General features: G+C 43.7%; 1 protein-coding gene across 1 annotated transcript in view; it reads left to right on the top strand.

Moving 5' to 3' along the window:
• KIF26B (kinesin family member 26B) overlaps positions 1–11,233 on the top strand; it is a 209,290-nt gene extending 198,057 nt beyond the window's left edge. The window contains exons 12-14 of the mRNA XM_009644711.2: positions 7,582–7,784; positions 9,094–9,244; positions 11,085–11,233. Of these exons, the coding sequence (XP_009643006.1) occupies positions 7,582–7,784; positions 9,094–9,244; positions 11,085–11,233 (503 nt within the window). The remainder of the gene's footprint in view (positions 1–7,581; positions 7,785–9,093; positions 9,245–11,084) is intronic.
• Positions 11,234–11,506: the final 273 nt, after the last annotated feature.

The raw sequence follows: 11,506 nt of genomic DNA, 5'->3' as shown, positions 1-11,506 counted from the left end.
GCTGCAGCATTTTATGGCTTTTGCAGTAAAGTTTCACGACTCCTTGCGGCTCTTTCTCAGTACTAAGTTTCACCACCAAAGCAGAGCAAATTGCTACATGATTTTAAACACTTTAATAAAAAGATAGACTGTTAAGACATGACAATAATTATCTACAATTAGAGTCCCTTTTTCTCTTTTACTTGTGTGCTCTGGGTTTTGCTGGTGGGATGGTTTTAAAGATGGAGATTTAGAGGTTCCTGGAAAGCCTTGAAAACTTCATATTCAAACAAATTCACTCTCTGGAAGCACTGAGCCCTGCCTGTGAAAGCAGCAGAAAAAGCCAGAGGCTGAATCTGCAGGCTATAAATTATGAAAGTCCATCTCCAACCAATATTGCAAAGCATCATGTTTTGAAACATGGCCAAAATGATAATGATGAAACAAAACACCGACAGAGTCTGAGCTTTTCTTGTTGAATCCAAGTGAAAAGGAATTTGGTTCATGTTTAGACTGCCTAAGGCACAGTGTGGGGACCTGAAAATTGCCCTTTGTATCATAAAACCTTAGGGCATCTCCAGCGTTTCTACTTTAACTTGCTTACAAGTGACGGTAGCTAATTGATATCCTGCATTATACCCTTACCATGACAAAGGATGTTTATAATTATACAGCAAAAAGCTGTTTGCATGCAGGTGACCACTTTACGCATGTGACTGCTGGCTGGACAGCCCTGGGGGGAGCAGAGGGAGGAGAAGTGCGGGTTTCAGCTCCAATTTTTTTTTGTTCATTAAAACAACAGCATTGATTTTCCCAGGTCAAAGCTAGGCCATTTCATGCAGCAAATCTGTGTTGAAAGGGATCAGAGTAATCATTTTTTACACGCTTGACTACTGCATGCCAGCACTGAGCTTTCAGCCACATGAACATAGGAATGATTTAATAGAGGAAATGGCAGCAGGCTATTGTGCACGGTGAAGGCTCCATGTAACATGCATGACTGAGTCGCACACCATTAGGCTGGATGTAAATAAAACCTGCTCCTGACATTGCCACAGAATTAGCTCACCGGAATGCCTCCACCACTGTCCTGTCGGGAGCTAATGCTCTGGCTGCAGAGCCCCTTCCCCCTCCAGCCTCTGCCTTTGCTGCCCAGGCGACTGGTGCAGCTATTTAATGCAGTACAGTGGTAACAATAACCAGCTCCTTAAATAATGCCGCAATGCCTGCAAATACCTGTTAAACCAAAATCCAGCCCAAAGTGAGGTAATTTAGAAGAGACTCTGCTCATTTTTTGCCAGGGATCATGAGGCGCTGAAAACTCACCCCCCCCCGTGACGTGCATCTTCCCTGGAGCATCTCCTACATTACTTGTCGACCTGCCATGCTGTAGGAGAGCTGCTTCCTGATCTGGTTTCAGGAGGGCTCATTCACCAGCTCTAAACTACCCTGAGAAAGCTCCTTTTAAAGCAAGACAGTAATTCAGGAAGCAAGGTTAAGAAATGAACTGTGTGGGTAGAAAAAAATTAGGAGTAGGCTGTACCTCAGCATGTTCCTTATACCAGTAAAGAAGCAACATACCTAGTATAGGTATGGATGGAAGATTATAAACAACGGTTGTTTTATTCCTATGTACAGCAAGCAGTGATTTCTAGCCTCAAGTGTCCTTGTACTTCTTATTGATTCACCACAGCAGGATTGCATATAAGTCAGCACAGAATACAGCTTGAATTATTTTACAGTGAGGTGGACATAGAAGATTTTCTTCTGAATGATGGATCCTGTCAGTGTTTCTTATTCCAGGTGTTCAGGTGCAACATGGTCCTTCCTATGTAACCTGAGTTGCCAGGATACGTGAATGCTGTTTAGATTTTCTGGCAATAAATGCCTGAATTCTTTGGTGTCTGGAGGACTGACCTCAAGATGGGCACCCTAAATACTTGTGGTGAAGTCTCCACACCATCAGAGGGTCTTGCACTTGAAAGCATTGGCAATGTCTTCAGTAATCAGGAGGTGAAATGTGCAAACTGTATGAAAATCTGAGGAGTGAGTAGCTATGTGCTCTGTGCTGCGGAAAGTGCACTATAGAATACACTAGGAGAAAGGAGGTCAAAGGAGTTGGTTCAGTCATGGACAATTGCCCATGAGGGCAGATCCCATTAGGAAATGGGAAAGAGAGGTGAAGTCAGCATTGTGTTTTCAACTCAAACAAAGCAGGAACCCCAGTGTCAGACAGTGAGGAGCAGCAGGGGGAACAGGACAGATAATCTTTGCTAGTAAGCAGCTTGATGCTACATTTGAGGTTGATGCTATTGCTAGTGGAAGCATGATATTTCTTGGAAATAAAGCCACAGAAGGAATGCTGGGAGCTTAGGGGTACTGCTCTATTTAGCCAGGATTGCTTTTTGTAACTGTCTTGAGTTTGAATGGACTATCCAGTGAGAAAAAACAAAATGCAGAACAACAGGTTCTGTACAGAAAGGCAATTTTAGCCTCCTGTAACATAAAGTGCAATGGAAATAGCTTTGGCTCCATATCCTGCCTTTGAGCACACCCTATAAACTTCCAAAATTATGATATCTCAAGTTACAGTTTCATTTTCTGTTAGAAACACCTTGAAATTTCTAGGACAGCAGTTGTGTTGCATCCCATTCAGGTGTATCCTGCTTTGAAAAGACATGCATCATGCTGCTTTTCACGAAGATTTTGCATTTATACTTTTTGCCTTTGCTTTTTTCACAGAAAAGATGCAGTCTAAGGGGAACGCTCCAAAATATACACCACTTAAGCAAAACTAGACTTCTTAGGGTTTCTGTCCTGGTCAACACATACTTTTATGAGCACACATCGTTATGCAGTTGGGCAATTTTGCTGAGGTCAATGAATCTTCTTATCCTTAAAGTTACCCTTACATACCTAGCTAGCTTGGTCTGTGCCTTTAATACCTTAAGGCTTCTCTGGGCTTATCTTTGCTGAAATATGCTGTAGCTTCAGTGCCACTCTTCAGTCAGATCTGTTTTCACACTGCACACCTTCACTGCTGTGTTACTCCCTTTATCTTAATTTTAATCTGTCCAAACCTTAACCTATAGCTCAAGGTAGAGCAACAGATCTGTTGTGAAAGCAAATCCTGTATTCTGTGCATTTTCAGGGTTATTTCATAGTCTGGTTATTCACTCAGACTGGGCTCAAGAGGGGTTATTCTGAGTGTGGATAAATTCAAACTGAGTGAAAAACATATCCTCCAAGACATTTAGCAAACGGTATGTTGCTTTACATGCCATATGGTCATAAATGAAAGTGTCGCTATTCTGTCCTGGGTTCAGCTTACAAGATTTCTTTCAGATCAATTTTTGGTATAAATTTCTTTTTTCAATGGAAGAATGGATCCTGTTTACATGGCAGGAGGGTCAGCAGGTTTGCTGAGGTGCTGGGCAGGATGCACGCTCCCCCAGTCGCAGCCGATGGGGCAGAGACAGGAGGGGCCTGGCTTTTTGCCCGGGCGGGTGGGCGAGGGCCGGGGGCCCCCTGCCGAGAGCTGCTCCCGCTGAGCTCCTGGGCTGCCTGCTGCCTTCGGAAGATGTGAGGGGGGAAGTAGAGGAGCGGTGCACTGTAATTCCTACAAAGCATTTTATTTATTACTATGGTCAAAATTTATGAGATCCTAATCCCATCAAGCGCTACTGATAAATTTGGGACTTCAAATAGGTATTTGCTATGTAAATGGAAAACTGTATTCATTTTAAAAATTTAATTGTTTTGTCTCAATGTTGATATGGGTGAGCAAGCTGTCAGCTGCTTTGTGACACTCACCCTGAAGCTCTGCTTTGGCTGTATCTCCGTACTGATCCCAATTTAGGTGAAATCAGAAAAAAACTGAGGCTAAATGGAGAGGTCAGTGGCAGGAATCTTCTGTCAAAAGACACCCATTATTTTCTGTACCTGGACTGATAAACAGCCTATTAATCAGTGCAGGTTTAGAATAAACTAGATTCGGTTTTGCCTCACCGTAAAGATGCAGGAGATCATTTGTTTCATTTCTCCACAGAGCGCTCTAAACCTCAGATGTATCATCCTGAGTCAGCGTTCAACGCTCAGATAAAAAGACATCCCTTTTTCTCTTTCTTCTCTGCCTCGCATGCAGACGTGCCCTCTGCGATGGGGCAGGGAGACCTGCATGGGCAGCCCCTGAGTTCCAGAGGAGCCCCTGGGCAGACAGCGGCAAGTCTGCCCACCTCAGGCGGCTCTGCCCTCCCGCATTGCCCCGGTACACCGAGAGCCGGCAGCCTCCCTTTGTTGAGATAACCCACCGGCTATCCAGGCGTGAGCTCTGGCTAGAAAAGCATAATGAGCTCATGTTAGCATGTCTCCTGCTGCTACTGCAGGCTCCGCTGCCTCTCCACCAAGGGGTAAGCGCTGTTAGCAGGAGCCTCCAGTTGGAGCCCTCCTTCTAGACCACAGGCTTCTGTTTCTCGTTGAGCCAAATGGATATGAATGGGAACTTAATGCAAAACCATTTGCTATCAACTCTGTAATTCATACGGTGGTAACATCTGTTTTGCTTTGCTCCAAAAAAGAGCCCGGCGCTACTCTCGTGGCAAGGTGAATCTGAGCCATCCATCTGCATTCCCAGAGTGTCTCAGACCTTGACTTTGGTTTTGGTTGGAGATGCAGTTTTTCCAGTGGGGATGGTTACACAAGAGTTATACAAGAAGGTGTTGTTAACAGCCACAGTGGGGAAAAAAGAAAGAGGGAAGAAAAAAGGAAGAAAATCAAACATCACAGAAAAGACACTACCTTAGTCATTGTTCAGCCATGCATGGGAGAGCTGGACAGAAGGAATTTCCAGTCTGCTCAGCTGCTTCGTTGAAGTGCTAGAGCTAGTCCATAGGCATGGCATGAAAGGAGATGTGACTGTCAATGCAGGGCACAAATGAGAAAGAATTAGCAGCACATGGCTGCATTGCATGGGAGGTCAGATCTGATGCTTCTAAGTGTTGCTGGCTCTAAAAGTTGATGAGCAGCAGAGGTAGGAAGGAGATTGCTTTTACACTCAGACAAAATTTGAAAGACTGCTCCTGTGAGGCACCATGGCCAAAAGCCTAAAAAGTGTTTTAGAAGTATTAAATGCCTAAATCCTCTTGGTCTTGAGTGACACTAGGGATGTACTCAATGCCCTTCACATCTAGGCAAGTAGAAGGCTCGTTTCCCAGTAGGGGCTGAGCCCGTTGCAGGATGTCTCCCTGCATATAACCAAATTTAATAGTCCACCACCCTGTCTCACTTCCCCTCAGGTTCTGTTCTCACCATTTTCTTGCCTTTCTCTAGTATCGCTGACAAGAGTCACTCTTAGCATGGCAGTTTGTTAGGGTCTTCCCAAACTGTGTCTCTCTCATTGTCACCTTTTAGCTATGGTAATGGGTCAGGTCTTGCTTTTCCTTTCTTCAAGATCTGATCTTCTCTTGATCAGGAATTTTAATATAGAGCTTAACTGAAATGCATTTTAGGCAAGTGAATGCTGATAATAACTTCCAGTCGCTGGTACAGAGGTCTAAAATAACTCCTACTTGCTGGTATTTGTAAGGCTTCACTTGTTCTAGCATGGGCTCCTTTGCTGGGCTGCAGTTTGAGTAGTAACACAAGTATGATCGGTGTCACAGGATGGGCAGTCCAGATCTCAGGCCATTTGGTAAAAAAGGGGCCCTGTTAATCCCGCTTGGCTGTGCTCTCCTTTTCTTGCATAGAGTTGGGCAGGTTTAGGCTAGACATTAGGAAAAACTTCTTCGCCAAAAGGGTTGTCAGACTCTGGAATGGGCTGCCCAGGGAGGTGGTAGAGTCCTCATCCCTGGAGGTATTGAAAAGAAGGATAGATGAGGTGCATAGGGACATGGTTTAGTGGTGGGATGGCAGGGTTAGGTTAAAGGTTGGACTCGATGATCTTAAAGGTCTTTTCCAACTAAAGTGATTCTATGATTCTATCAAAAGGTTTGTAGACTAGGCTTTCCAGCTCGACAGCAAGACAGACTGTTCTCATCCCTTTTAGAGCTAGGATTTACAGGTTAATTACTGGTTACTACTAACTGCTGGTTTCTAGCACAGACTGCTGCACTCAGAAATGAATGGGGTAAGATGTGATAGTTTGCAAAGTCAGCAGAGAAACAGACTGCCATGAATGAAACTAGATAATGCTTTGTTACTTGCAAATCAAAAAACGAGGCAATCAATAGATATTTTTGGGTTTTTAGCTTTCATTGAAACACCAAGTTGGCAGACATGTTGAAGCTATTTACATTCAAGTTTCAATAAACATAGTGCTGGAGATTCCTCTAAATGATTTTATCTTGTTTTTAAAATAAAATCTGCATGATCATTCCGCATCCTTTCCCTGCTGGCATCAGTTTTGTTCTCACAGCCAAGAGAGTCAATTAATAGTTTCATTCGAACTTGCTGGCTCTGGCTTTTGTTTTTGGTTTCTCCCATCCCTTCTATTCTTGCTGTCTCCTAGGGGAGACCCTGCAGGAGTTGTCAGCTACAAATTTATTTTTTTTTTAAAAGACAGCCATTGCTCTGATTGTACTAAACCAAGCAAGGAAATGTAATGGTTTTTTTCTTTTTCATGTGTGTCTGTTCTTTCTCCCAACAAACCATATGCTCAACTTCCTTACCACTGCCATCAGGCCAGTGACGTACTTTTTCTCCCTTGCTTTACCTCAGGCCCTGACTTGGCAACTCACATGGCAGATGCTTTCCATATGGCATAGGCTTTATCAACCATGATACCTTTTCAGCTATTACAGTGCTCCCATCCACTGTGCTGGTGTGCATGAGCGCTGGTATTGCAGCAGACACAGTGACCAGCCTTTCTGCCAGCCATCACTCTTGCTGCTTTCTTGCCCCTGACCAGTGCCACAGTAAGTGCATAACTGAGAAGTGTTCTAGAAGAATATTCTACTGAACAGACAAAAGACTAATGCAACTCTGGTGGCAATGACCAAGCTTGGGTGTCCTTACTGAAGGTATTTTACTGCTCTAGCCAGCCTACAGTGCTATTACGCAAAAGGCTAGGTGGTGGTATACTGGCACTCAACTCCAGCACAGTAAAAGAACTTGGGTATCAAAGTGCTTTTTGTGCTGTGATGACAAAACCCCAAACCCACACCTTCCCTGGAGCCCTGTGCAGAGGCTGGCTAATGCTTGTCCTTAGGCTGTAAGAGCCAGCACCAGTAAAGAGATAGGAAGGCAAAGCTAGACCAGTTCCAACCTGCTGCTCTGGCCCTTCACTGACATACCTGTACGCACTGAGACGTGAGCAAAGGGAAGTAGGCACAAGCTCTGGAAACTTTAGGGTAGACATGCCCTCTGAGGATCAAATCCTGGAGTCAGGCACCAAAGAACATATGAGGAGCTGGCTCATGGTGAGTGGGTACAGCACATTGCAGCTGCAGTTCACACTAACTTCCATGGCCTCCCCGGGTTTTTACTTCATTTTCTTCTGTGTGTAAGAAGGCTGGATATATATAGTTTGTAGACATCTCTGGAGATGGAGTGGAAAGGAGAAGCAATAACTGTGCTAACATGAAATGGCAATTTCTGCATTTGCAGGTTCACAGAGACGGAGGCTTATTCCAGCTTTATCACTTGATACTGCTTCCCCAGCAAGGAAGCCTGCCAGCAGCCCTGGGGTCCGCTGGGTGGATGGGCCCCTGCGAAGTGGACAGAGGGGGCTGGGGGAGCCCTTTGAGATCAAAGTCTATGAGATAGATGATGTGGAGAGGCTCCAGCGGCGACGAGGTGGGGACAGCAAGGTGAGTACAATCCATGTAATCCCCCCCAAGAGGGGGAATTCAGATTGTGCAGTCAGAAATGCAAAAAATATTACCTCATTTAAGAGCAGTTATGATTCAATTTATGCCTTCTTCCATAGCAGCTAATGGACATTGGTACCTTGTGATTTTGCCCCTTGCTTACAATCCTGATAGTTCCTGTGCTCCAGCATCTAGTCACAGCTCTCTTTCAAGGCAGCAATGGTGCTTCAAGTGCTTTGATGGTATTGTTTTCAGGATAGCTAATGTCTTCTCTCTAACAAAGTTGTTCCTGCCAACCTCAGGCCTCCAAATTTATAAAAAGATCAGGGAATTGTAAAGGTCAGCTCTTGAGAGGTATGATTGGGAAGGATATCTGAAGTTGGTGGAATAGCACCAATTTTAGAGTAACTGTTGATATAGACTTCATTATTATTTTAAGGCACTGTCACTTATTTAGGCTGTATGTGATGTTGTCTGATATGATTTTGTATGGAGAAAACCATCACTTATTGGGGTGGGGTTTAAACACAGCAGATTTGTCTGCAGAGCAGAAGCTAGAGTAGGGTTGGGACCTTCACACAGGCTTGGAGGAGGATATTTCTTGTATTGGGAATGCTCCCACGCTAGCAAGAGTAGCACAGCCCTCACCATGGGCTCACTCACTGCACGTCTTGATGGCTGCCACCCCTCAGAAGTCATGTGAGGCCAGGCTGGGTGTCTCCAGACAGCACTGCACCCTGTTCTGTTACTGTTCGTATCTGTTCATATCTTTACAGAAAATATATCATCTTTATTAATGACTGTGAATTGCTAGAGCTTTTCATAACGTATTCCCTTTGTTTAAGGATGTTTTAAATTTGATATTGCTACCAGTTCTCTTATTTTATATGACTACTGCATTTCTTCTGTGCCAAGCAGAGAGATGTATTTAGGATTTTAATACAGCAAGCAATGGATTTCCTTCTCCCAGGAGCTTAGATTTTCTTAGCCAAACTTCTGGTGACAATAATCAGAGAAGTTTTGCTACGGTTAATCTGATTTCAAGATGCTGCCTGTTATTAGTTATTATGGTTTATTATTAACTCTCATTGCAAAGTCCCTGAAACTCACTGATGGAAAACATCAAAACCAAACAAAAGCAATAAAGATAAAACTGATGATAGATGATTTCATGCAATGATTCATATGCTTCCAGAGTAAATGGCCCATTGTCAGTATTATTGATTGAGAGATCGTTTGACTGAATGGATCTGGGTATTTCTTCTCCTCTTCACCTATTCCTTCCCTGTTCCTTTTTCCTGGTTGACAGGAGGTGATATGTTTCAATGCTAAGCTGAAAATCCTGGAGCATCGCCAGCAGAGAATTGCTGAGGTCAAGGCCAAGTACGAGTGGTTAATGAGAGAACTGGAGGTGACCAAGCAGTACCTGATGCTGGATCCTAATAAATGGCTCAGTGAATGTAAGCATGTCATTTTACTGCCTGGACTCATAGGTGTCCTTTGGCTTATTTCGTGGTGCGGGGATGGAGGAGAGCAGAAATGGTTGCTAAGAATGAGATGTGAGTTACTGTGTTTGTAAACTAAAATGAACTGACATATGACCTAAGGGCAAGTTTTAGATTGACTGTATTTCTAGAACTAGTCCCTATAATTCTTATTAAATGTTGACAGTAGAACTGAACAATCCTTTTTGCCTGAGAGCTGAATGTTGAAATGGTACTGCATTGTAGTGGTGAATATTGCCGTTGGTAGATTAACGTTCATGTGTTTCAGTCCACAGCTCCCGAAAATTAGATTTTTTTTTTTTTTTTTGGCCTCAGATCACTCAGACATATAAGCAATATTATAAATCTACTCTTCTACCACAAAATAACACTGTGGAGCAAACTTGTCCCTTGGCACCAGTGGGCTTACATGAAAAGTGGATTTGGCCCATTTTTTATAACTACAGATGTGTAAAGTTCAGAGACCTTAAAGGGCACTCACATTCAAATGAAGAAGGACCTCAGCACCTCAAAGAAAAAAAGATAAAGAGTATTGCAGTAACTGTACAGCAGTTTTTAGTTTCATCAATCAGACAAGTCAAAGAGTTCTAGAAAAAAACCCAAGTTTCAATTTATTCAGGATAATTGCAGGTGGCAAAAGGACGTCAGCTGGTGTTTTCTCTTAAAGCATCCTAACGCGTCCTTTGACAGCTGCCATAAGTTAAGACTAGATTGGTACATCCTGCAAAACAACCACGGTGTATGTTTCAGGAATGCTATTAAGGAAAAGAGGTAAAAGGACAGATTTAAAGGGAGCAGGGAATTTGCCATACATTGCTATCCACTTACTGTGTGATGCCTTTGCTTCTGATTCCAGTGTGATAACACGGAAAGCCGCAAGGACAGCACAAACCTCAGGGACCAGATAAGATGGGAAGTGCTGGCTCAGACAGCGTCTCTCACACTCGGCTTCCATGGAAGCCGCTGCCAGCTGGTCTCTGGCAGCAAGTGGGGACCTATGGTGGAGTGCTTGATGTGTATGACTGCCCTTGCCACTCTCGAGTGGTCTGGTGAGAATCACATGGAATAGGGAGAGGTGTGAGGAGCAAGGAGGTTGGAGGTTGCTTTCTAACTCCGAGTTCTGAATTCAGCAAAGGACTTGTCCTCCCGGGGCAGAGCACCTATTTAAATCTCTTTTTGGTCAGCAGAATGCGTGGGAGAGTCAGTACATCTCACATACATGCCCTGAATAGGGATGACTTTAAGTATGTGCTCAGCATTCAGAATTTGCTTATGCATGGTGCTGAAGCAGACCCTGAATGCAAACAATCAAAATCATTGTGAACAGATTTAACTTGGCCTGTTTTACACCTTGTTGCTGAATTTCCCCATCACGTTCAACCTGTGTGTTCCTTATGGGCGTGAAGGTTAACCTGAAACCTACAGGTGCTTTGTGCCAGCCAGTTTCTTTGCTGTGAGCCATATGGTTGCTGGAAGAATAGTTCTGGTGGCTTTTTTTGGGGAAAGGTGTTGGAGTGTGGCAAAAGGTATCTGCAGTTCTGGAGAGGATGGCAGAGCATATCACTCAAGAAGGCATCCAATGCAATCTTAACAATATTATTCACTATCAGCAAGATTCTGTGCCATGTCAATAGCCATTAAAAAGAAAAGGCAACTCTTGATGACAATGGCAAGCCAGAGATAATGTAGTATACAGTACTGATGTCTTTAAAGACTTGAATTAGCCCTGTCTCTCCCACCAACCAGCACTGGGTTTTGTCTGCTTTTTCCTATCTGTGTATTTTCTTTCCCATAGTTGATCTGGAGCAGGTATTTGAGCTGGATTCTCTGGAATACCTGGAGGCCCTGGAATGTGTGACTGAGCGTTTGGAAAACCGTGTCAACTTCTGCAAGGCTCATCTCATGATGATCACCTGTTTTGACATCACCTCTAGACGCCGATAAAGAATGAACCTCAAAAGAATTTCAATGCACATCTCTGCCATCCTCCTTTTCCCCTCTGAATAGCATCCCAAAGACAACAGAATGAGGATGAAGGTTGGAGTCAAGTCTCAACTGTGTGTATGAGAGATTTGCTTTATTATACAGAAGAGTAGTATTAAAAAAAAAAAAACAGGACGAGCATGAAAAATGGAGATATAAGGTTGTTAATTCTCTTAGCCCAAAAGAGCACTTTGAGGAACCTTTAAGGACATGTCTGTAAATAAGAACTGCTGG

This window comes from Egretta garzetta, unplaced genomic scaffold, assembly GCF_000687185.1.
Source record: "Egretta garzetta isolate BGI_Z169 unplaced genomic scaffold, ASM68718v1 scaffold248, whole genome shotgun sequence".
In the NCBI taxonomy this organism is placed as follows: Eukaryota; Metazoa; Chordata; class Aves; order Pelecaniformes; family Ardeidae; genus Egretta; species Egretta garzetta.
Note: the sequence above shows the minus strand (reverse complement) of the source record. Positions and strands in the feature narration are given on the sequence as shown.